At 40.5% G+C, this 27,486-nt stretch overlaps 1 protein-coding gene across 3 annotated transcripts in view; it reads right to left on the bottom strand.

Moving 5' to 3' along the window:
• LOC132402260 (cytochrome P450 2C42-like) overlaps positions 1-27,486 on the bottom strand; it is a 54,192-nt gene that overhangs the window by 3,226 nt on the left and 23,480 nt on the right. The window contains exons 5-8 of one of the 3 annotated variants that reach the window (XM_059985059.1): positions 16,048-16,224; positions 14,226-14,367; positions 11,202-11,389; positions 8,936-9,077 (exon numbers count right to left, since the gene is read on the bottom strand). In XM_059985059.1, the coding sequence (XP_059841042.1) occupies positions 8,936-9,077; positions 11,202-11,389; positions 14,226-14,367; positions 16,048-16,224 (649 nt within the window). Of the gene's footprint in view, positions 1-8,935; positions 9,078-11,178; positions 11,390-14,225; positions 14,368-16,047; positions 16,225-27,486 lie in introns of all 3 variants that reach the window. The other 2 variants (XM_059985060.1, XM_059985061.1) reach the window with 2 other exon arrangements.

Genomic DNA, 27,486 nt, shown 5'->3' with positions numbered 1-27,486 from the left:
CACTTCTTTGCCCATTCTGCTAATCTGTCTAAGACTTTCTGTAGCCTGTCTGCTTCCACTAAACAACCTGCCTCTCTACTTACGAGGGGTGATTGATAAGTTTGTGGCCTAAGGTAGAAGGAGATGAGTTATTCATCTTCAAACTTCCTGCATTTTCACTCAAAGAGATGAACTGACAGACAGACATACTTTATTGATCCCGAGGGAAATTGGGTTTCATTACAGTCGCATCAACCAAGAATAGTGTAGAAATATAGCAATATAAACCATTAATAATTAAATAATAATAAGTAAATTATGCCAAGTGGCAATAAGCCCAGGACCAGCCTATTGGCTCAGAGTGTCTGACACTCCGAGGGAGGAGTTGTAAAGTTTGATGGCCACAGGCAGGAATGACTTCCTATGACGCTCAGTGTTGCATCTCGGTGGAATGAGTCTCTGGCTGAATGTACTTCTGTGCCTAACCAATACATTATGGAGTGGATGGGAGACATTGTCCAAGATAGCATGCAACTTGGACAGCATCCTTTTTTCAGACACCACCGTCATGCATGTGCATGTAACGAGAGCTGTATAACGAACTTATGAATCACCCCTGCTATGGACCACCTGGAGGTCCAAGGTGCTCTTGTTACTTGCACGTGCAGTTCAACTCTTTGAGTGATACTGCATAAAGTTTGAAGTTAATAACTCATCTCCTTCTACCCCAGGCCACGAACTTACCAATCACCCCTGCTGTGGACCACTTCTACAAAGAAGGGATCCATATGCTCCGTATGCTGGACTAAGTGTGTACATGTAGGAGGGAATTATGTTAAAGGAGGCCACGAACTTATCAATCATCCCTCATATGTTCATATTGTCCACAAACTTTGCCACAAAGCCATTGATTCCATCATCCAAGTTATTTACACGTAACGTAAAAAGTAGACCTAAAACAGTCCCCTGTGGGACACCAATAGTCACTGGCAGCCAACTAGAAAAAGCCTCCTTTCTTCTTACTCTTTGCATCCTGCCAATCAGCCAATGTTCTATCCATTCTAGTATCTTTCCTGTAAAACCTTGAGCTCTTAACTTGTTAAGCAGTCTCATGTGTAGCACCTTCTTAAAGGGCTGAATATCTGAGTACACAACATCCACCAATTCTCCTTTGTCTATCCTGCTTGACATTTCTTCAAAGAATTCTAGCAGATTTGTCATGCAAGATTTTTCTTAATGAAACCACGCTGACTACAGCCTATTTTATCAAGCGACTCCAAGACCTCAAAAACACATCCTTGACAATTGACACCAACATCTTCCCAAACATTGAGATAAAACTGGCCTGTTGTTTCCTTTCTTCTGTACTTCTCCCTTCTTGAAGAGTTGAGTGATTTTACTATTTTCCATTCTAATGGAACCATGCCCGAATCAATTGATTCTTGAAAGATCATTAGTACTGCCTCCATAATGTCTTCAGATATACTTTTCAGAACCTATTTGATACTTATCTACTGTCAGACCTTCCTGTTTTCCAAGAACCTCTCTCCAGTAATGGTAACTTCACACACTTCACGACTATCGACACCTGGAACTCGCACCATATTGCCAGTGACTTCCACAGTGAAGACAGATGCAAACTACATTTCCCTGTCCCACATTACTATCTTTCCAGCAGTCCGATATCTACTCTCACCTCTCTTTTACACTTTATATATCTGAAGAAACTTCTGGCTGTCATCCCGCCAGTGTTCTTTACATGTCGATTTCGGCCAGCCCCTCTCTCATTCTTCTGGGTTTTCTTTTACTCCACTGTAATACGGGCACATCTGACTTCAGCTTCTCCTCAAATTTCTGGGCCAATTCTATCATATTATGAACACTGAATCCTATGGGTTACTTTACCTTGAGCTCTCTAATTTATGACTTGTTTTGTATCGTTCTTAACAAACTCAATGTATAATCTCTCTTAATAATGGATGCCACCTTTCTGAAGTGTTGCTCCTTGAAGATATCCTGGATACTATGGAAGCCAGTGACCATGATGAAGCTGACTGACTTTACAACTCTCTGCAGCTTACATTGATCCTGTACAGTAGCAACCTCCCATACAAGAAGGTGATGCAGCCAGTTAGAATGCTCTCCACAGTAGAAACTAGAAATTTGAGAATATTTTTGGTGCCAGACCAAATTTCCTTAAACTCCTAATGAAATATAGCTGCTGTCTTGCCTACTTATGAGCTGCATCGATACGTTGTGCCTAGGTTAGCCCTATTTTTTAAATACATAGCTTATTTCTGATTGCCCTTGAACTAAATAGTTTACTAGCTGTGTCAGTATCACATTGAGGCCACACCAAGATTTCTTTTCTCACACTAAAAAGGACATTTATTTATCTATTTAGTGATATGGAGCAGTGTAGACCCTTCTGGCATTTTGAGACACACCACCCCAGCAACCTGTGACAACCCCGATTAACCTTGTCCCAATTACAGGAATATTTACAATTATCAATTAACCTACCTGGTATATCTTTGGACAATGAGAGGAAACCAGAGCACCAGGGGAAAACCCGTGCATTCCACTGGGAGGATGTACAGAGACTCCTTACAAAATGGCACCAGAACGGAACTCTGAACCTTAGAACACCCAGTCTGTAATGATGTTGTGCAAAATGCTACGCTACTGTGGTGCCCAAATTCATCAACCAGTTCATTTTTTAGTCACTTCATAGCTGGCATTATTGAACTAACACCTTAAATTCCACTTTATTGAATTACTGAAATTTAAATTCTGCTGCTCTCATGGTTGGATCCAAACTCAAATTCTGAATCAATAACCTAGATCACTGGCTACTAGCACAGTAATCAATAACCAATATATTTTGCCCTTGTTCCATCATCAGGGACCCCCACCATCCAGATCATGCTCTCTTCACGCTGCTGCCACCAGGAAGAAGATACAAGAGCTTCTGGACTCATACCATAAGATTCAGGAACAGTTATTACCCCTCAGCCATCAGGCTCTTGAATCAAAGGGGATAACACAACCAATGAACTCACTTTCAAGGACTCTTCATCTCATACTCTCAATATTGATTGCTTATCTTTTATTATTATTATTATATTTAATTATTTTTGTATTTGCAAAGCTTGTTGTCTTCGGCACTCTAGTTGAACACCTGAGGTGGGGGGGGGGGGTCTTTCATCGATTCTGTTATGGTGATTATTCGATAGATTGAGTATGCCTGTAAGTAAATGAATCTCCAGGTTATAAATAGTGATATGTATATGCTTTATCATGATTACTTTGAACTTGTAATTCATCATGGAATACACCTTTGAGAAACTACAAACATTTCTTAAATTAAATTGGAAAGCTCAGAAATCTTACATGCTGGGTCTTGAGGTGTATTCTAGAGATATGGAACATAGAAAATATTAATTTCAACAGCAACCAGTCTTTAGATCTGAATGTGGATTGTAGATTGAATTTAAAATGCAGCTCAGAACAAGGGTCTTCCAGGATCTGCAAATTGGGGTTGATTGTAAACCAGGAAACACCCCGTTGTCCTGAGATCTCTGCAAATGCATGAAGGCAACTGAGAGATGTTGGTGATTAATATTCAATCTAGGGTCAGGATTGTTGGTGTGAAGCTCTGTACATTTAAAAATTATATTTATTTATTGATTGATCGAGGCATGACTGCGCAAGCACCTGAATGTCAGCCAGTTGGAACAGGAAGTATGTCTGTGAGGCCAGTGTTCTCTGCTGGGTGTCAGAAATCCAGGAGCATCCCAGCTTCCCAGAAGGCCACATCTGCACCAGGTATATCAAGCTACAGCTCCTTAGGGACTGCGTTAGGGAACTGGAGATGCAGCTCAATGACCTTTGTCTGGTCAGGGAAAGTGAGGAGATGATAGAGAGGAGCTATAGGCAAGTAGTCGCAATGGGGCCTTGGGATACAGATAAGGGGGTAACAGTCAGGAGAGGGAAGGGCAAGAATCAGATACTAGAGTGATACTAGATAAGTACTCCTGTTTGAGCACCATTAGGGGGATAGCCTACCTAGCAACAGTGGCCACACCTCTGACACAGAGTCCGGCCCTGTGGCTCAGAAGGGTAGGGAAAGGAAGAGGATGACAGCACTGATAGTGATCAGACAGGCAATTCTGTGGACACAGGAAAGAAACACAGATGGTAGTTTGCCTCCCAGGTGCCAGAGTCCAGGATGTTTCTGATCATGTGCATGATATCCTGAAGTGGGAAGGAGAACAGCCAGAGGTCCTGGTATATACTGGTACCAACGACATAGGTAGGAAAAAGGAGGACGTCCTGAAAACAGACTACAGGGAGTTAGGAAGGAAGTTGAGAAGCAGGACCTCAAAAGCAGTCATCTCTGGATTACCGCCTGTGCTACGTGACAGTGAGTATAGGAATAGGATGAGGTGGAGGATAAATGCGTGGCTGAGGGATTGGATCAGGGGGCAGTGATTTAGATTTCTGGATCATTGGGACCTCTTTTGGGGCAGGTGTGACCTGTACAAAAAGGATGGGTTGCACTTGAATCTGAGAGGGACCAATATTCTGGTGGAGAGGTTTGCAAAGACTATTGGGGGAAGTTTAAACTAGAATTGCTGGGGGGTGGAAACCGAACTGAAGCGATAGAGGAAAGGGAGGTTGGCTCACAAATAGAGAAAGCTTGGAGACAGTGTGAAAGGGAAGATAGACAGGTGATAGAGAAGGGACGCACTCAGACTGATGGTTTGAGATTTGTCTATGAATAGAATGAGAGGAGTATTATGAATAAAGCAGATGAGCTTACAGAGTGGATCTGCACTTGGAGCTATAATATTGTGGCCATTACAGAGACTTGGATGGTGCAGAGGCAGGAAAGGCTACTTCAAGTGCCAGGCTTAGATGTTTCAGAAAGGGCAGGTTGTGGCACTGTTGATCAGAAATAGTGTCATAGCTGCAGAAAAGGAGGAAGTCATGGAGCCTCTGTGGGTGGAAGTTAGGAATAGGAAGGGGTCAATAACTCTACTGGGTGTTTTTTATAGACCACCCAATAGTAACAGGGACATCGAGGAGCAGATAGGGAGACAGATCCTGGAAAGGTGTAATAATAACAGAGTTGTTATGGGAGATTTTAACTTCTCAAAGATGATTGCCATCTCCCTAGAGCGAGGGGTTTAGATGGGGTGGAGTTTGTTAGGTGTGTTCAGGAAGGCTGCTTGACACAATATGTAGATAAGCCTACAAGAGGAGAGGCTGTACTTGATCTGGTATTGGGAAATGAACCTGGTCAGGTGTTAGATCTCTCAGTGGGACGGCATTTTGGAGATAGTGACCACAAAACTACCTCCTTATTCATAGCATTAGAGAGGGATAGGAACAGACAAGTTAGGAAAGTGTATAATTGGAGTAAGGGAAATATGAGACTATCAGGCAGGAACATTTATTGTAAGCTCTGGCTTAGTATCTTGATTTTTCTGAGAAACTTAATTTGGTAGCATCAGACTACAAATAAAGTTTTCTTAAATAGATTTAATGTAGTAAGATGCATATAACTATGCTTCTAACATGGAAACATGAATTGGGAACAGATGTTCTCAGGGAAATGTACGGCAGAAATGTGATAAATGTTCAGGGGATATTTGCGTGGACTTTTGCATAGGTACGTTCCAATGAGACTAGGAAAGAATGGTAGGATACAGGAACTGTGGTGTACAAATGCTGTTGTATATCTAGTCAAGAAGAAAAGCTTATGAAAGGTTCAAAATCTAGGTAATGATGGAGATCTTGAAGATTATAAGGCTAGCAGGAAGAAGCTTAAGAATGAAATTAGGAGAGCCAGAAAGGGCCATGAAAAAGCCTTGGAGGACAGGATTAAGGAAAGCCTCAAGGCATTCTACAAGTATGTGAAGAGCAAGAGGATAAGACATGAGAGAATAGGACCAATCAAATGTGACAGTGGAAAAGTGCGTATGGAACTGGAGGAGATAGCAGAGGTACTTAATGAATACTTCGCTTCGGTATTCACCGTAGGAAAGGATCTTAGCAATTATAGGATGACTTACAGTGGACTGAAAAGCTTCAGCATACAGATATTAAGAAAGAGGATGTGCTAGAGCTTTTGGAAAGCATCAAGTTGGATAAGTCACCAGGATCCGACAAGATGTACCCCAGGCTACTGTGGGAAGTGATGGAAGAGATTGCTGAGCCTCTGGCGATGATCTTTGCATCATCAATGGGGATGGGAGAAGTTCCGGAGGATTGGAGGGTTGCAAATGTTGTTCCCTTATTCAAGAAAGGGAGTAGCGATAGCCCAGGAAATTATAGACCAGTGGGTTTTACTTCAGTGGTTGGCAAGTTGATGGAGAAGATCCTGAGAGGCAGGATTTCAGAACATTTAGAGAGGCATGATATGATTAGGAATAGTCAGCAAGGTGTTGTCAAAGGCAGGTCGTGCCTTACGAGGCTGATTGAATTTTTTGAGGATGTGACTAAACACATTGCTGAAGGTAGAGCAGTAGATGTAGTGTATATGGATTTCAGCAAGGCATTTGATAAGGTACCCCATGTAAGGCTTATTGAGAAAGTAAGCAGGCATGGGATCCAAGGGGATGTTGCTTTGTGGATCTAGAATTGGCTTGCTCACATAAGGCAAAGAGTGGTTGTGGATGGGTCATATTCTGCATGGATGTCAGTGACCAGTGGTGTGCCTCAGGGATTTGTTCTGGGACCCCTACTCTTTGTGATTTTTATAAATTACCTGGATGAAGAAATGGAGGGATGGGTTAGTAAATTTGTTGATGACACAAAGGTTGGGGGTGTTGTAGATAGTGTGGAGGACTGTCAGAGGTTACAGCAGGACATCGATAGGATGCAGAACTGGGCTAAGAAGTGGCAGATAAGTGTGAGGTGGTTCATTTTGGTAGGTCAAATATGATGGCAGAATATTGTATTAATGGTAAGACTCTTGGCAGTGTGGAGGATCAGAGGGATCTTGGGGTCCGAGTCCATAGGACACTCAAAGCAGCTGCACAGGTTGACTCTGTGGTTAAGAAGGCATACGGTGTATTGGACTTCATTAATCGTGGGATTGAGTTTAGGAGGCGAGAGGTAATGTTGCAGCTATATAGGACCCTGGTCAGACCCCACTTGGAGTACTGTGCTCAGTTCTGGTCACCTCACTATAGGAAGGATGTGGAAACCATAGAAAGGTTGCAGAGATTTACAAGGATATTGCCTGGATTGGGGAGCATGCTTTATGAGAATAGGTTGAATGAACTCGGTCTTTTCTCCCTGGAGCAACGGAGGATGAAAGGTGACCTGATAAGAGGTGTATAAGATGATGAGAGGCATTGATTGTGTGGAATGGGCTGAAATGGCTGTCAAAAGAGGGCACAATTTTAAGGTGCTTGGAAGTAGGTACAGAGAAATGTCAGGAGTAAGTGCATGGAATGGGCTGCTGGAGGTGGTGGAGGTGGAAACGATAGGGTCTTTTAAGAGACTCCTGGATGGCTACATGGAGCTTAGAAAAATAGAGGGCTATGGGTAACCCTAGGCAATTTGTATATTCAGGACACGTTCAGCACAGCTTTGTGGGCTGAAGGGTCTGTATTGTGCTGTAGGCTTTCTATGTTTCTCTGACTGAGATACCACACAGTATAGGGCCTTTCAGTCCTTTGAGCTGCTCCACCCAGCAATCTTCCAACTTATTCCCAGGCTAATCACAGGACCATTTACAAAGACCAATTAACCTACCAACCAGTATATCTTTTGACTGTGGGAGGAAACCCTTATTGTCAAGGGGAGAACGTAGAATCTCCTTACAGACAGCAGTGGGGATTGAACCTGAGTCACTGGCACAGTAAAGCATTGTGCTAACCACTGTGCTACCATTACCATGCTAAAATGAACCATTGTCAACCCGAAGTATTGAAGTAAACAATGTCATTGTAAACATTGAAACTGTATTCAGCTACCATTGATCTTAAGGGTATAAAACTGTGATGTACTTTGAGCTTAGAGGCCTTTTCTTCTCAGAGTGTCTACAGTATAATGTCTGCTACTTGCTTTGGAGAGTAAAGACTTCTATATCCACCAACCTCAGTGTCTCTCCGGTGACTTAATTCACAGTTACAACACTGGGTGATTTTCGTGTGTGCAGAAGTGAATAACCTACTCCTGCTTCAGTATAAAGGAATCTCCTCATGCACACTTTGATGTTTGGCTCTGTCTGACTCCAGTTAGTGTAATGTGCCCAGAGTCTGCACCTCAGTTTAGGAAGATCCACAGAAAGCAGCACCTCTGATGATTAGGGGCATTTTGTGTTTCATCAAAGAATTGTGAGATATATATACACTTCGATAATGAACTTTACTTTGATCTTTGACTTAATCTGCGATCAGCCTTTCCTTGGGCGAAGACCAGCAGCAGCACGTTGGCGTTTAGGATCACAAGGAAGGTCCTCCACCTTTGATGGTTTTCAGGCCTTCCTTCATCATGTCAGTGGCTCAGTTTTCACTGCTGTCATGCAAGTCCCTGGTGAAGACTCAGGAATACTGACGCACTCAGATGTAGAAGGATTCTTCATTGCTATTTCTGTTTTAGACCATAAGACCTTAAGACATAGGAGCAGAATTAGGCTAATTGGCCCATCAAGTCTGCTCCGCCATTCAATCATGGCTGATTGTCCATCACAGTTTTGAATTACCAGTCAGGGTTGTTCACCCTGAACTGAACCCTGGAACCTGAAGGACTGGTGGACTGCTGTTGGTCTTTAACCTGCTTGACATGGGTAAACCTACCCAGAGCCAAAGCATAAAGCCCTTACTCCTTCCAATATAGATCACCAGGTGCAAGCCTCCAAACGCTATGAGGAGGTTGTGGTCCTCTTGTAGGTGGGCAGAGAGAAAAGGCAATAAAATAAATAAGTGTATATGTATACCTGCTGAGAATGCCACAAAATTTTCACTCTTTTTGAAACATCCATTTTCATCAAGGAAATGGTTTGCATTAAATGATTCAGGTGACTCCCAGAGGCTGTTGTCTTTCAGGACAGACGAAAGGACAGGCATCACAAACATACCCTAAACACAGAAGCATGTTCAGACGTGGTTATGGTCAAAAGTTATGTCAGATGCACAAAGCAGCAATTATCTCAACACATTAAAAGAATGACTGATGACGTTAAACATCCAAGGAATGATATACTGCAGTGGCTGATGTGGGATTGATCTTCAGAGCACAGAATGGAATACATTTGTGGTCTGAAACCCAATCTTTTTGGATTGGTAATAATATTAGTATTATTGTTATAATATAATATTAATACAGTAATATTATTGTTATTGTTTAAAAAAAAATTCTCAGCTCAGGCTGGTAACGCCTGACATACAGGCATAGACAAGCACACTCATTTCTCAATTGCTAGGAGCTTTTGGACTATTTTGGTGGTGTTTAGTATTGTGGCTGTCTGGAGGTTTACATGAATATTGCTGTGTAGGACTAATTGATTTATGTGTAGAGACTTTGGGTTTCTTACCAGTTGTAGATATTACCATTGGGACAATGTATACCCTGTCCATGTTCCATCCTCTTTCAATTTCCTTTTTTAAATTCAGGATATCTCTAGTATATTTCAGTTAATGATTCTTTATGTCTTGTGTGTTTGGAATGGCTGAATTTACCAAGTAAATTGTTCTTGCTTGTTTATTATATTATTATTGTTTATTTATCCTGTATTATCATATTAAATTATTATTTATAGAGCATGTTTCATACAGGCGATGTAGCACAGAATGCTTTACAATGAGTTAAAGTGGAGACCATAATATATAGGAGCAGAATTAGGCCATTTGGCCTATCGAGTCTGCTCTGCCATTTTATCATGGCTGATCCATTTTCCCTCTCAGCCCCAATCTCCTGCCTTCTCCCCATATCCCTTCATTCCCTGACTAAACAACAATCTATCAACCTCTGCCTTAAATATACCCTTTGACTTGGCCTCCACAGCTGCCTATGGCAACGAATTCCACAGATTTATGATTCTCTATCTAAAGAAAGTCACCCTCATCTCCATTCTCCATTCAAAATAGATCTTCCTCTATGCTGGGGCTGTGTCCTCTGGTCCCAGACTCCCCCTCCCATAGGAAACATTCTCTCCACATCCATTCTGTCAAGGCCTTTCAACATGCAAATAAATTAAAGAATAAAAATAAAAGACAAGACAATGTTAATTGAAAGCAAGGTTAAATAAATAGGTGTTGAGATGGCATTTAAAAATGACAACATCACTATAGTTTTATGTATTGAATTCCACAGTTTAGGAGAGTAGTTCTAAAAAACAGACCCGCCAATGATCTTTTGAGACAAAGTTGCTTAAGTTTAAGAGACCGGCAGAAGAAAACCTGAGAACTCGGCTTCAGAATATAATGTCATCCCTTTGGAACAAAGATGAGGAAGAAATGAGGGGGATGTCATTGAAACCTATTGAACATTGAAAGACCTGGAACTCAGTTAATGATAGGGGTCCATGGCATTAAAACTGCTAGGACCCTCTGGCCTCCTGGAATGTATGGGATGTCCAGGGAGGGATAGCACCTCTAGTGAAGGGATTTGTTGTGTCCATTTCGGGGCAGCTCACTCATCTTTGGCCCCTACTGGACACTCTGCTCCCACCTGTGGCTGCAAGTAACTGTCCTCATGTGACAGCAGCCACACCCCAGTACACCACTTCAACAGGCTGGCTAAAGCAGGCAAGGGTAGCCAGCCGCCTTATATCCTGGTGAGAGAGACTTAGTACGTGCAGTGGACAGGGCAGATCAGATCTACAGTGAGATCCAACGCCCAGGAAGGTGATACTGTAACACTTCTTGATGAATGAAGAGCATGACAAGGCACAGAAGTTGTCATGGTCATCCACTGCAACCACAGAAGACCCCAGTTTGTGCCGTTTGTTCATATCACTGGAGCCAGACTTTTGAGATTAATAGAGAGGAAATGCTCCAGTGCAACAGCTTGTCCACTTTACAAACTCTCCCACACAAGTCTCCTGTCATCATCGGACCACCATTCCTCCCCAGCAACAAGCAAGTTAAGGACACTGTACCTTCTGTAGTACAGAATAGCTGACATGTGATTATTTAACTTTGGTTTGATGTTATTACAAATAATACAAATAAAACATACATTATATTGATCTTGATTCTGACCTTGGGTATCAGATATCCTCGGAAGTTCACATCACTTGTTGCCATGTGTGGAATGTTCATGGGAACGATGTCGATGTATCGCTGGACCTCGTGGATGACCGCGTCAGTGTACGGCATCTTCGCCCGATCCTCAATTGCAGGTCTTCGATGAGAACCAATCACATCATCAATCTCATTATGAATCTTCTCTGGGAGAGGAAGATAAGATTTTGTTTCACACATTTCATTTACCAACATATCCCAACTCGTCAAATTGGTTAATATCGTCTGATTTTACACTCAGTGGTCACTTTATTAGGTACACCTGCTCATTAGTGCAAATTTAAGATTACAAGAGAGCCAATTTGAGACTCTGCAAATGTCTGTAAGGAGCTTGTACGTGCTCCACAAGTCCATGTGTCTCACGCTGTATCTTCACAGGCAAGCGCAGGATCACACAGGCAACTGGAAGGGTTTAGTAAAATCAGGAATTTTATTAATAAACAAATCAGTTGAACTTACAAGGTCTTGGATAACTCATGATAACTCGGCCAGAACTCCACTAGGCAGGGATCAAGAGAACAGAGAGCACTACCCCTTTAAATACATTCCAGTGCACAAAAGAATCTGTGCCAATCTGATAAAACACCAAACTAATTACAGGGTTAACCAGGAGCTATTCCAATAAGAGACAAAGTCCAATGAATTGGACACCTGCAAAATCTTGAAGAAGTAAATGGAAGGATCCAAGGACAATTGCAATTTAACTGTAAATTGGGGAAGATCTAACAATAACACATAAAAACCCCAAAGTTCATTAATTCAGATAATTATAATAAAACACAGAATACAAAATAAAAATTAAAGAGTTTTAAGGAACTCTACTGATGACCCAGGGTTGTGATGGTATGGGTTTCCTCTGGGTGCTCTGGTTTCTCCCACATCCCAGAGCCGTACGAGGTAGAAGGATAATTGGTCACATGTAATGGTAGTGTGGATTAGTTGGACCAGAAGAGCCTGTTACCGTGTTGTATCTCTAAATAAATGATGACTGTGTGGCTCAGCACAACTCCACTGCTGTATTCAAGTTTGCTGATGTGGATCCTGTCAAGGTGGTGATGAATCAGCAGTCAGGAGGGAGACTGAAAATTTAGTTGAGTGCTGTCATAACAACAACCTCTCACTCAATGTCAGTATGACCAAGGAAATGATTATAGACCTCAGGAGAGGGAAACCAAATGTCCGTCAGCCAATCTTCAGTGGAGAATCAGAGGTGGAGAGGTTTAGGAACTCTGAATTCCTGGCTGTTACTATTTCAGAGGACCTGACGTGGACAGGAAAGTTCAATTGCAAAGAAAGCATAGCAGTGCCTCTACTGCCTTTGGAGTCTGCGGGGATTCAGGATGACATCTAAAACTTTGACAAACTTCTTTAGATGTGCAGTGGAGATGTACTGACGGAGTGTACGGAAACACCAATACCTTTGAATGGAAAAACATACAAAACATAATGGATTTGGCCTAGTATATCATGGGTAAAGCCCTCGCAACCACTGAGCACATTGATATGAAGCACTGTTGTAGGTGAACAGCATCCATCATCAGAGATCCCCAACACCCAGTCCATGCTCTCTTCTCTCTTTTGCCACCAGGTAGAAGGTGCAAGAATCTCAGGACTTGCACCACCAGGTTCAAGAAGAGGTACTATCCCTCAACCATCAGGTTCTTGAACAAAAGGGGAAAACTGCTCACACTTGTCCATTCATTGAGATTTTCCCACAACCAATGATCCTGTTTCAAGGACTTGTTATCTGATTATCTCATGTTCTCGTTATTTATTGCTATGTATTTTCATTTACACAGTTTGTTGTCTTCTGCACTCTGGTTGATCTTTCATTGATCCTGTTCGAGTTACTATTCAGTAGACTTGCTGAGGATGACCACAAGAAACTGAACCTCAGGGCTCTATACGGTGACATTTATGTACTCAGACAATAAAATTTACTTTGAACTTTGATTTTGACACTGTTGTGTAATTGATACACAACTTGCAATTTCCACAACTGTACCATGGAGACCATTCTGACGGGCTGTTTTGCCACCTTGTACGGGGTGTGGGCACTGCACAGCTGCAGAGAGCTGTAAACTTAGTCAGCTTCACATGGGCACTAGTCTCCGTAGTATCCAAGATATTTTCAAACAGCAGTGCCTTAAAAGGGCGGCATCCATCATTGAGGACTCCTATTACCCAGGGCATGCCCTTTTCTCATTGCTACCATCAGAGAGGATGTACAGGAGCCCAAAGGCACACACTCAATGTTTCAGGAACAGCTATTTCCCCTCTGCCATCTGATTTCTGAATGGACACTGAACTCATTAACACTACCTACTTTTTCTTGCACTACTTATTTAATTTAATATATAATTACTTACTGTAATTCAGTCTTTTCTCTATTATCATGTATTGCATTGTACTGCTGCTGCAAAGTTAACAGATTTCACAACATATGCTGTTGATAATAAACCTGATTCTGATTCTGAATTGAAGACAAGTTCTTTTATGGTGGACTGAAGATTTCAATGCACTGAAGAGTTGGAACGATACATGCATAGTTTGTTTGGTTGTATTTTTACTGATATTCTATATGGGCTTGTTGTATTTTATATGCGAGGACTGGGCCTCAAGCTGCAGTTTCACCTGGGGATGGGGGTGGTTGCTTTGGGGCCAGTGCACTCCTCCAGGGACGGTGTGGTGCAGTGTCCAGGCTGGAGCCGGCTCCCCCCACCGTGTTTGCTCACAGGAGACGGGCTCCATTGAAATCAACTGGAGATTGATGAAGTGAGTTTTTGATTCTTTTATTGTGTGATTATGATACCATTTGTACTTGCTACCTTGTGAGTGCTTTGTGCTGTGTGTGACCATTGGTACTGTATTTTGCACTTTGACCCCGGAGTAATGCTCTTTCACTTGGCTGTATTCATGAATATTCATGTATGGTTGGGTGATAATTAAACTTGAGTTGATTTGAATTGAATTAAAGCGTACCTTGAACTTCTGGATACTTTGCCAGGATTTGAAGAGCCCAGCGTAGTGTTGTACTGGTTGTTTCAGTTCCAGCCATAGATAAGCTCAGTGTTGTCAGCAGCAAGTTTTCTTGAAAAAATTCGGAGTTAAGCTCATCTTTGTCCTGACTCAAGGCAAACAAAAATCCATGTTTTAAACAGAAGGGATTATGCAGATGCTAGAAATGGTGAACAACACACACACACACACACAGAGTGCTGAAGGAACTCAGCAAGTCAGGCAGCATCTATGGGGGTTAGTGAGCAGTTGACATTGTTTCAACCCGAGATCCTTCATCAAGGCTGAAACAGAAAAGGGCAGAAGCCAGAAAATGATGGGGGGGGGGGGGAAGGGAAGGGGTACATTTTAACAACCTTCAGTTGATTTTCAACTTTAATTCTACTTCCTGGATCCTTATATTCTTTTTATTTTTTAATTTTATTACTGTTCAGCACAGAATAGGCCCTTCTGGCCCTTCAAGCTGCACTGCCCAGCAATAACCCAGTTTAACCCTAGGCTGATTATGGGACAATTTACAATGACACATTATCCTACCAACTGGTACTGTGGGAGGAAACCAGAGCACCCAGAGGAAACCCATGCAGTCATGGAGAGAATGTATAAATTCCTTACAGGAGATGGTGGGAATTGAACCTGGGTACCCTGTACTGTAAAGCTTTGTGCTAGCACTATGCCACCCTAAAGCTACTGTGCTCTAAAATAGGCAAATGTTTGCAATAGCAGTTCCCCGAAAAAACCCCCAGAAAATCATGGAAGCTTTTCGGGGGATCTGTAACAGAGGACTGTTGACACAAAATGCCAGATTTTCTCTCTATAGGCACTGCCTGACCTGCTGAGAATTTTTGGCATTTCCAGTTCTTAGTTTAGATTTCTAGCAGTTGTAGATAGTTTTCATTGAAAAAGATAACCTTCTTTTGGGTGGCTCAGTAGTGTAATGCTTTAGAGTACAGGCAACCCGGGTTCAATTCCAGCACTGCCTGGAAGGAGTTTCTACATTCTTCCCGTGACCATGTTGGTTTCCTTCAGATGCACCAGTTTCCACACACAGTCCAAGGATGTACCACTGAATAGGTCAATTGGTCATTATAAATCGTTCTCTAGTTAGGTTAGGGTTGAGCAACATTAGGGATCACCAAGTAGAGCATCAACTCCAAGATGAATTTGTACCGCAGCTGTGTTCTGTCCACACTCTTGTACTGGTCAGAATGCTGGCACGCAACAGAGAGCAATCTTGCCAAACTGTCGTCATTCCACACCATGAATCTCTGGAAGACCTTTTGTATTTTCTGGTCAAGAAAGATCTCCAACCACACCCTACTCCTTCAGTGTCACCAAGAGTACGTGGTCACCATCATCATGAGGAAATGTTGGAGATGGGTTGGACATGTGATGAGAAGAGAGGCTGACTCCATCGTCAAGACAGCACTTCACTGGACCCCTGAAGGGCGGAGGAATGTGGGAGACCAAAGACAATTTGGCACCGGACCAGAGAGGCAGAAATGAAGACCCTCAACCACACATGGGGCAAAATAGAGAAGATGGCCAAGGACAGGCAGAGATGGAGGACTTCCATTGCTCCCCTAAGCACCATCGGTGTAATGGGCAGTCAGTAACTAAACTGAATAAATAAATGGGCTGCTGGTTGGTGCAACTCTTTGGGCTGGAAGGGTCTGTTCTGTGTCAGGTCTCTAAAATAAAATAAGAAGTGAAAAGTTATTGTCTTCAGTGTACTTGGTAGGACAGTGGGAAATGAATGAATGCAAGAAGAAGTTTATGTCATTACCTCATCCATCTTCGTGAGGAAGCAGTCAATGTAATCCCTTGGGGAGTCTTTCTGGACAGTCTCTTTGTGACTTTGAATAGTTTTGGCCAGAAAACTTTTCAATTTTTCAATATTTTGGAAGATCTTCTGGTGAGGTCCGGGCAGGAAATCCATGATCCTTGGGAAGTTGTTGTACAACTGCAAAACAAACACACCACATTCACCGACATGGTGCTGTACTGGATACCTAATGCTCACTTCAAAAAGTTCAAAGTTCAGAGGAGATTTATTATCAAAGTATGTATGCAGTATTCTACCCTGAGATTCCTTTTCCCACAGACAGCCACAAAACAAAGAAAACCATGAAAATGTTCAAAGGAAAACATCAAAACCCATCCCCATGTTCAAAAAAAAAAGAAAAACACATAAATGGCAAAAGAGTAAAAAATACAGAATATAAAACACAAAATCTTTCTTTTCCAATCTTTTTATTAATATCAAGATAGTAGATATAACATAATATTGCTACACAATTATTGGGATTACATTGTTAATGGTTAACATATATAACTATATATTCAGTTAATACACAGGTGACAAACCTCCCAAAATTGTTCAAGTAGAAATGTAAAATACAGAGAAAAAAAGATTAACATAACCAAAAAGAAAAAAAATATACCCCCCCAAAAAAGCAAGTCTAAACGATGCTAACCAAAAACTAAAAAAAAGAAAAGCACATGGGCTGTTTGTAACATCAAAAAAATGAAAGGACCATTAGTGTCATCAACTCCGAACCTCCCTGCATATATTAACACAAGAGAATACGTTTGGAAAAAAGTCAAATCACATCATGTGAAAGTGTTGAACAAAAGGCCTCCAAGTCTTTTCAAATTTAATGGATGGATCATATATAACACTTCTCAGTTTTTCTAAGTTTAAACGTAACACAGTTTGAGAGAACCAATGAAATGTGGTGGGAGGATTAATCTCTTTCCAATTCAGCAAAATAGATCTTTTAGCCATTCATGTAAGAAAAGCAATCATCCGATGTGCTGAAGAGGTTAACTGGTGTGGTTCTATCATTGGTAAACCAAAAATTGTAGTAATAGGATGAGGTTGTAAATTAATATTCGATACAGTTGAAATAATATCAAAGATATCTTCCCAAAATTTTTTCAAAGAAGAACATAACCAAAACATATGGGTTAAAGAGGCTGTCTCAGAATGACATCTATCACACACTGGATTTATATGAGAATAATAGCGAGCTAATTTATCCTTAGACATATGGGCTCTGTGCACTACTTTGAACTGTATCAACGAATGTTTAGCACATATAAAGGATGAGTTAACTAATTGAAGAATATTTTCCTATTTTTCGATAGGTAAAGTAAGCTTAAGTTCCCTTTCCCAATCATTTTTAATTTTATTAGATGTATCTAAATGAAATTTCATAATTATATTGTAGATAGTTTCTATTGCACCTTTCTGAAAAGGATTTAAATCTAATTTTTTTTCCAAACTATCCATAGAGTATGGATTCAGGAAAGTAGGAAGGACGGTATTTAAAAAGTTTCTAACCTGTAAATATCTGAAGAAATGAGATCTAGGTAAATTATATTTTTTAGATAATTGTTCAAATGACATGAAACAATTATCCAAAAATAAATCACAAAATCGTAACATACCTTTAGTTTTCCAAGTTGAGTAGGCTAGGTCCATAATTGAGGAATAGAAAAAAAAGTTAGATATAATAGGACTTGCTAAAATAAATTGATTCAACCCAAAAAATTTCCAAAATTGAAACCATATTCGTAAAGTGTATTTAACTATTGGATTATCTAATTGTTTATACAATTTAGAAAGAGCAAAGGGAAGCGAGGTCCCTAAAATAGAAACCAGTGAAAACCCTTGTACAGATTTACATTCGAGATTTACCCAATGAGGGCTTGAAGTTATATCCAAGTCCCATAGCCAAAATTTCAAATAGCAGATATTAATTGCCCGATAATAAAATCTAAAATTCGGCAGCGCCAGACCACCCTCCTTTTTAGACTTCTGTAAATATCTTTTACCTAGCCTCGGATTTTTATTCTGCCAAATATAAGAAGAAATTTTAGAATCAACACTATCAAAAAAGATTTCGGAATAAAAATTGGTACCACTTGAAATAAATATAAAAATTTAGGTAATATAATCATCTTGATAGCATTGATCCGACCTATCAATGACAAAGACATTGGTGACCAATTGGTAAATAAATGTTTAATCTGATCAATTAAAGGTAAAAAATTATCCTTAAATAAATCCTTATGTTTTTTTTGTAGTTTTAACCTCTAAGTATATAAATTAGTCAGTAACCAATTTAAAGGGTAAACATCCATAGAACCTACATATTCAGAGGAAACAGTTCGCTCTTATTAAGGTTCAGTTTGTAACCTGCAAAATTACTAAACTCAGCCACCAAAGTTAAAACTGTGGGAATGGATTCCTCAGGATTAGAAATATACAATAATAAATCATCTGCATATAATGATAGTTTATGTATCTCATTCCCACGGGTAATACCAAAAATTTAAAGTGATTCTTGAATGGCAATTGCTAAAGGTTCCACAGCAATATCAAATAGTAATGGACTAAGAGGACAACCTTGCCTAGTGCCCCGAAATAAGTGAAAAAAGGGAGATCTTTGATTATTAGTAATAACCAAAGCTACTGTGGTATGATATATCAATTTAATCCAAGATATAAATGTCAAACTAAAATTAAATTTCTCAAGTACAGTAAATAAATATGGCCATTCAACTCTGTCAAATGCTTTCTCAGCATCTAATGAAATGACACATTCTGGAGTACTATGTGAAGGAGTGTAAATAATATTCATTAATCTCCTAATGTTAAGAGTAACGGTTTTTAATAAATCCAGTTTGGTCCACAGATACAATTGGAGGTAACACCTTCTCCAACCTAGTCGCCGATACCTTAGAAAAAATCTTAGAATCTACATTCAACAAAGATATCGGTCGATATGATGCACAATCAGTAGGATCTATATTCTTTCTTAAAATTAAGGAAATAGAAGCCCTATAAAATGATTGTGGTAATTTACCTAATCTAATTGCTTCTTTAAAAGCTTTACCTTGCCAAGGAGAGAGAATGGAAGAAAAACACTTAAATAATTCTACTGTATAATTGTCTGGACCTGGTGCTTTACCAGAATTCATTGAAAAAATAACACTTTTTATTTTTTCATCTGTACTGGGAGCTTCTAATATTAAACGTTCTTTGGGTGATAGTTTCGGAAAATTCAATTTCCTTAAAAAGTCATATATGGGATTAGGATCATTGGGAAAATCAGAGTTATATAAAGAGGTATAAAACTCTTGAAAAGATTTGTTTATTTTATCATGATTAACTGTCAAATTATCATCCTGTTTATGAATCTTAATGATTTGGCGTTTAACCGAGGCAGTTTTCAATTGATTAGCTAATAACTTGCCCAATTTAACACAATGTATGTGAAACTCACTTCTGGTTTTCATTAACTGATTTTCAATTGAGAATTTTCAATGAATTATGTTTATGATTTTCAATAAATTATGTTCCATTTGAACCTTGACTGTTTATAAAGCTCCTTGCTAGGAGCGATGGAATATATCTTATCAATTTCTTTAATCTTATCAACCAATAATAATGTTTCATTCTTAATACATTTCCTCATACCAACAGTATAGGAAATAATCTGACCATGGATATATGCCTTAAAAGTGTCCCGAAGTGCTCCTTTGGAGATTTCTTCTATAAAATTAGTTGAAAAGAAGAAATCAATCTGTTCCTTCATAAACTTAACAAAATCTGAGTCTTGAAGCAGATTGGAATTAAATTGCCATTGTCTAATACTAGGAGCTGTATCTATTAATTTGATAGAAAGTTTCATTGGAGCATGATCAGAAATGGCAATAATATCATAGTTACAGTCAATCACAGATGGGATGAGACGAGAGTCAATAAAAATTAATCAATTCTAGAATAAGAATGATAAACATGTGAAAAATGAAAACACTTTATCCTTGGGGTGTAGAAACCTCCAAATGTCCAAAATTCCAGAATCATTCATGAAAAAGTTGATAAGAGTAGCCAACTTGTTTGGTAAGGCTTGAATAGATATGGATCTATCCATCGAGGGATTCAAACAAGAATTAAAATCACCACCCATTATCAGCATATATTCATTTAGATCAGGTAAAGCAGTAAATAAGTTCTTAAAAAATTTGGGATAATTCACATTTGGAGCATAAACATTAGTCATAACCACTTGTTTATTACAAAGTAACCCAGTAATAAACAAAAATCTGCCATTTGGATCGGAAACAGTATCATGATGAACAAATGTAATTGAGGAATCAATAAAAATTGAAACTCCTCTCACTTTAGCATGCAAATTTGAGTGAAACTGTTGTTCCTTTCAAACCCTGAAAAAACGCTGATTATCCTCTTTCCTCACATGAGTTTCTTGTACAAAATAATATGAGCATTCAGTCTTTGGAATACTTTAAAAGTCTTCTTCCGTTTAATTGGATGGTTTAAGCCATTTGTATTCCAAGAGACAAAATTAATAATCTGAGCCATAATTTCATAGAATCAACCATTTGGTATGTAAAGAGTTAATCATAATGCAAATTCATGAACCCAGAAGAGGAACAAAAGCTCAGGGAGGAACCGGAGGTGATGACACTGCAGACATCTATGTAGTTCTAAGTCAGTCCAAATAAGAAAACTAAAAATATGGAAAAACACCCCACCCTCCACCTGCAAAGACCCAAGACTAAGCCTAAAGAAGGCCAGAAAAAAAAATAACACTAGATCTATCCCCATTTCTCCAGAAGGCAACTCCAAAAATATATGTTAAAAAAAGACCACCCAATATCCAGAAAAAAAATTAAGGATTGCACTATAACTATCTTCATAAAGTGGTTTCTGAAAACAGGAAAAAAAGTAAACGTCAGCGTATTATAAATCAGAAAGAAATATAAACAATTAAAAATAACACTTCAAAAAACAAAAAGGCATTATGGGAAGAAGAACGCGAAAAGACAAAGAAATGGTGAAGTAAAAGAACAAGATAAAATATGAGATAAGAAAAACAAACCGCCATCTTGATTATACAAAACAAAAAGAGAACCGAGATATTCTTCCAAAAGAATAAAAATCCCCATCAAATCATTAATAAAAAATGTCAAAAATCAAATAGTTAAGAAAAAGATTTGCAAAATTAATAGGAGAAAAAAAAGATTACATCAACTTAAAAAAACTTTAGTTAAAGTGTAAAGTATCACTACACTAGTAACCAAAAACAAAAATCTTAAACTTATAAAGATCGAACTTCATAGGAGAATTGTAGGCTTTAAAAAAAAGATGCATAAGTACAGAGTCAGGACTACAAAACCATAGATTAATTAAAGATGAGTGTCCAAAGATGGATAATGTTCATTCAAAAAACTTCAAGCTGCACTTGTAGAGAAGAAGATATGGCATTGTTCTTCCGAAGTCGAAATTCTGAGGTGCGCAGGGTAGAGTAACGCTGGTTTGAGACCCTTTCCATAACATTCTGACATCAAAAGTTTAAAAGCCAACCACACCTTCATCACTTCTGGGCTATAATCCTCCACGAGATGGAATTGATAATTTTGAAATTTAATCATACTTTGCTGACGAACGATGCGGATAAGATGTTCTTTAACTTGCACATAATGAAACCGGACAATCACTGCTTGAGGTCTGGACCCAGGGATCAGGTGTCGAGGAAAAGAGCAATGGGCACGGTCCAGTAATGAGGGTTCGTGTGGAAACTCAGAGGTAAACACATCCTTTAAAAGCTGAGAGAAGAATTTAAAGGGTCCCCTCTCTCGATATCTTTGGGGAGACCCTTTATACGTAGATTCCGACTTCTGGATCGATCTTCGAGATCGATGATCTTGGATTTGCAACTCTCCAACTGTTTAACTGTTGAAGACAGAGTTTGCTCCAAGCGATCAATTTTCTGATCTCTCTTCCGAGCTTTATCCTGTAGTTCTGTGATTTTGGATTGTTGTTGTTTCACTTTGTGACCGAGCGCATCCAAAGAGTCCTGAAGTGCCTTAAAATCTTCTTTGATATTTTGGCGTAGTTCAATAGATTGTGCATTTAAAAGTTCCAACATTGTCTCGTAAGTTAATTCAGTTTGCTTAGGTTCACCTCTTTTCTTCTTACCGTTACCATCGGCACCTTTCCCGTTTTTTGAATCTGGCCCTTTAGATCTTGTACTCATTGTACTCATTTCTTCAAAAATTCATGATCAAAGCTCGAACAAACTGCAAAAAGTCTTCTAGTGTAGATAAAAATAGATTAAATAAGGGTGATCATGGGTTAAAAAAAAATAACGGTAATGGAGAGAAGCCGAACCAAACTTCATTCCATGAGCGCCTAGTAGAGAATCCATAAAACACAAAATCTACAGAGTTCAGGCATTTTTAGTTCAATTTAGTGCTGTGTCGTTCATTATCTGCAGGCCACCCTGATCAAAGGCACACAAAATAGCAACAAAAATCAAGAATTGACCAGAAACACATCATTAGGTGAAATACAGAGTTTAATCCACAAATTGCATTGATTAAACCTTGCCCAAGGCCCAGGACTACACCATAATCCTCCAGCTGCATCGAGCAAGAAGGAGAGAGAAAGATCATTTGAAAAAAGGGACACTCTTTGGAAGCAGCAAGCAAGAGGTAGAGAGAGAGGGGGAGAGGTAGAGGTGGAGGTGGAGAGAGAAACCATCACACTCAGACATCTTCCTCTGGTGCAGTGAGTGAGAGACTGACAGATGGCACTGAACATCTGCTTATGTTCCACTCTCACCTTGATGATTTCAATCTTCCTTGACTCCAGAAATGGCGAGATCAGTGAGAAATGGAGTCAAATATGGGCTTGCATCCTATCTCCAGGCTTGTTGACCTTGAGGCCACAAGCTTCTTTCGAAACCTCACCGGACATCCTTAGACAGCGAAGCGCCAGATTACTCAATTGGCCCAAAAACACACCACCAAAATGTAGATCACAGGCTCCAACAGTAGAAGAACCACATTTGGAAGAAAAAGAAGAGGTAAAAGCATCAGGTTAGAGATAAGAAATTAGCTTTGTCTATTATACATCAAAAGGTATCATGGCATTATTATCTTCATCTTGAGCCTGTCATTCCTATCGGAGCAGAGGTCCCTGACAACATCTCACCAAGTTCTCTATCCTGGGCCAGTCTTTCAAGTTGTTCCCAGGCATAGCCCATCTTCGTCTCCCAGGGATGAGGTCTTTGACGTTCCTGCTGGTGTTTCTGTAGCTCTGTGATTTTTATGGGATGGAGTTACTAGTGCCAAGCCCAACACTCATCCTATTGCAGCAGGCTTGGGATCATCCAAGACAGAGTTGGTGTAATTATGGTGGTGTTATTATTAAACACCTGGTGCTGGTACTATTTTTTCAATTTCAAGTTTAATTGTCATTCAACCATTCATGAATAAAGCCAAATGAAACAGCAATACTCTGGGGCCAAGGTTCAAAACACAGTACCCACAGTCACACACAGCACAAGCCACATACACCCTATCCTCGTTACATGCAGGTGATACGTTTCTCGTAGTCAACACATAATGTGAAAACACATAATATGAATAATTATTGAAATGGAAAAAATAGGGATGCATTCTGGAGGGCTTCCTAAATAAGTTTTATCTGTAATTTATTCACATTTTCATACCAATATGACACAAAAGCAGTACCACAAGGCAACATTCGTATTATATTTCATCAATTTAAGGTAATATTCAACATAATAAATCATAGAAAGTTAACATGCCAGGGTGTACAGTACTCACCAACAGCGGCAGGTGTGTTCACGCCGGGAGATGAGTGGTTGTTGTGATGTCGGGCAGCTTTACATGGATGAGGTGGATGGTTGTGGGTCGTCAGGATCATCAAGGACAGCAAGGGGTGAAGGAAGACTCACAGAACTCTCAGTACTGCCGGCAACAGGAGATAACACTGGTTTGAAGAAAGTGGTGAGGGTTGTTTGTTTTGCAGCATAAATTTGCTGAAGAAGGATTGACTACAGGGAATAATTGAAATGCCGACTCCATTCTAAACTTGGGTCCACGTCCAACACCATTTGTGCCAAGTATTCCACAGCCTTAAAAATTCTGCCAGTTGCTTCACCATAAAATCCTTCACCTGCAACTCGACACTTTCCTCTTCATCGTTATCACCTTCAGTCTGAGTTAAATGCAGAAGGTCACCCACACTTAATTCTTCATGATGAGAATCCAGGAGTTCTGCCACTTCAGCAGTCTCGAGATCTGAGAATCCTTCCCCACCAATTTTAAGGCCCAGGGCCACACAATCCTGGACAGCCACAGTGAAGGCAGGAAACCCCTTGAGGGTGTGCACACACTCCACCCAAATTGATTTCCATCTCCATTGAGAGTGGAATATCTGACCTCTTTCCAGGATTCATCAATGTTGTTGATGGCATGTCTAATGTTGAAGGACTTCCACCATTCCCTTACCATTGGTAAACTCCTGGGATTTTCAAAATCATCTGCTGCTTGCAGCATCTGACAGATAGTTCATCGTAAAAAATATGCCTTGAATGTGGATATCACACCTTGGTCGAGTGGCTGAATCAGCGATGTTGTGTTAGGTGGCAGGAAACACACTGTTACGTTAGGATGAATGCAGTCCAAATGTTTAGGATGGGCTGGCGCATTGTCAAGCAACAGAAGAACTTTAAAGGCAAGATTCTGTTCCCGGCAGTAGTGTTCAGCCTCAACTGCAAAATGATTAGCAAACCAATCTTCAAAGCTTTGACCAGTGACCCATGTTTTCTTGTTAGCTGCCCGGTGGACAGGAAGCATATTCTTACTCAAACCCTTAAGAGCACGGGGGTTTAGTGAGTGGTAAACTAAGAGAGGCTTCATCTTGCAGTCTCCTTCGGCATGGGAACACATAAGCAAAGTCAATCTATCCTTTGCTACCTTGAAACCTGATGCAGCTTTATCATCCTTACTTATGTAAGTGCATTTCGGCATACGCTTCTAAAAATGCGTCTTGTCTGCATTAAACACCTCCTTTAGTGTGATGCCTAACTCAGCTATCATAGCCCACAACTGCACAGGGTAACGTTCAGCAGCTTCGTGGTCAGCACCAGCCTGCTCACCACGCACAGCTAAGTTGTGAAGCCTGTGACGATTAACAAACTTAGAAAACCATCCCCTACTGCATTAAAGCCCACATTATCACTTGACACTTCCTCACTAGCCTCTGAACAAAGGCGACCATAAATTTCCAAAGCTTTTGCATGAAGATGATCGGAACTGAGTGTTGCTTTTCTCTTTGTTTCATGCTCAATGTACAAACTCAACATTTTCTCCATTTTTGTCGTACTTGGGCTACGCACTTTAGTAACAATCTTTGAAGACACTTGTGATGAATCAATCTCTGCACTTCTTATTTTCTCGGCATTTTTCTTTATGTTTCTGATCGTGGACTCACCCAGGCTGAAGTAACATCCCAGAGCTGTTACCTTCACCTGATGCTGCCCTGTTTATAATTTACAACTTGTTTCCAAGTGTTAAAGCGGTTCTCTGCTGCTTGGCTAATGGCCCAGTACTTGACATCAGACGCTTAGGAGGCATAGTTAAATATTTCAAGCACAAAATCATTGCATCATAGGTAAAAACAACAAAAGTTTAAGAGCGCAAGATTGCACATTCACACGTTGCCAAAACCAACATGAGAGTGGCAGGAGTGAGACTGTGAGGCGTGTGTTCGTGACTTGCATTGGTGGGAAAGCAGTGCTCCTCGCATAACTGTGAATTTTGGACGAATATAAGGAGAAGTTGGTAGAAATAGTTTCCTTGCATAACTGTGAATCCGCATTGTCTGAAGACACGTGTAATGAGGTTAGGGTGTATAGCACATGTATGACAGCAAGCACATAAGATATCAGTAAAATATAGGCCTCTGTTAGTCTCGAGAGACCATGGATTTGCACCTTGGAAAGTTTCCAGGGCGCAGGCCTGGGCAGGGTTGTATAGGAGACTGGCAGTTGCCCATACTGCAAATTTCCCCTCTCCATCCCACCGATGTTGTCCAAGGGAAGGACAAAGGCTGATACAGCTTTTCACCGGTGTCATCGCAGAGCAATGTGTGGTTAAGTGCCTTGCTCAAGGACACAACATGTTGCCTTAGCTGAGGCTCAAACTAGTGACTTCAGATCACTAGACCAACGCCTTAACCACTTGGCCATGCGCCAACTCAGTAAAATACAGTCACACAAAAAAATATGGTCCAGGTCCCTGATGCACCATCAATAACTCTCTGAGATGTGAGGCGAGATATCGGCTTTTATCGACTGGAAGAAAGAACAAGCAGCAATTGACCACCAGGCTACATCCTGGAGACTGAGAGGCAGGGCTCAGGCCCCAATCGCCTTTATACCGGGGTCTGTGGGAGGAGCCACAGGAGCAGTCAGCGGGGGGGGGGGCGTGTCCAGACAAGTATATGTAGTTCACCACAGTCCCTGAGTCCACGAACGTTGCAGCAGTCTGCGGTTAAACACGATACCAGCTTGTCTTCTGCCAAGCGAACACTGGGGTTCAGCAATGCCAGCTTGGACACCGTGCCACACCACCTCCAATGGAGCTCACCAACTCCGACGCCTCTCTCATGGGGACTGTTGACAGGCAACAACACAGCTTGAGGTCTCGTCCTCATGTGAGTTGTTATTGAGGTTAATGATTAAGGTTTAGGACATGCCCTCTCCTCACTGCTGCCATCAGGAAGAAGGTACAGGAGCCTAAGAACTCACATCACCAGATTCAAGAATAAGTATTGCCCCTCAACATCAGGCTCTTGAACCAAAGGGGATAACTTCACTCAACTTCACTTGTCCCATCATTGAACTGTTCCCACAATCTAAGAATTCCCTTCCAAGGACTCTTCATCTCATTTTTCATTAATTATTGCTTATTTATTTATTATTATTGTTTCTATTTTTGCATTTCCACTGTCTGTTGTCTTCTGCACTCTGGTTAAATGCCGTGGTCTTTCATTGATTCTGGGACTACACTTTGGTAAGCCTGATCACTTCTACTCCCTGAGTATAGGCAAAGACTGAAGACTGCAGCACCAGTAGGGACAACCAAGAAGGTATGGACCAGGGAGGCACAGGAGTGCTTACAGGACTGCTTTGTATCAGTGGACTGCACTGTGTTCCGGCAGTCACCTTCGAACCTGAGTGAGTGTACCACAGTTGTCACTGACTTCATTAAAACCTGTGTAGATGAGCCTATGAAAACTTGCTGTACATTCCCAAACCAAAAGCCATGGATGACAAGGGAACACAATTAATCCTCATAGAGGGATCAGAAGTGG

Source organism: Hypanus sabinus, chromosome 11 (assembly GCF_030144855.1).
Source record: "Hypanus sabinus isolate sHypSab1 chromosome 11, sHypSab1.hap1, whole genome shotgun sequence".
Taxonomy (NCBI): Eukaryota; Metazoa; Chordata; class Chondrichthyes; order Myliobatiformes; family Dasyatidae; genus Hypanus; species Hypanus sabinus.
The sequence above is the reverse complement of the archived record's forward strand: the minus strand, read 5'-3'. Positions and strand labels throughout refer to the sequence as shown.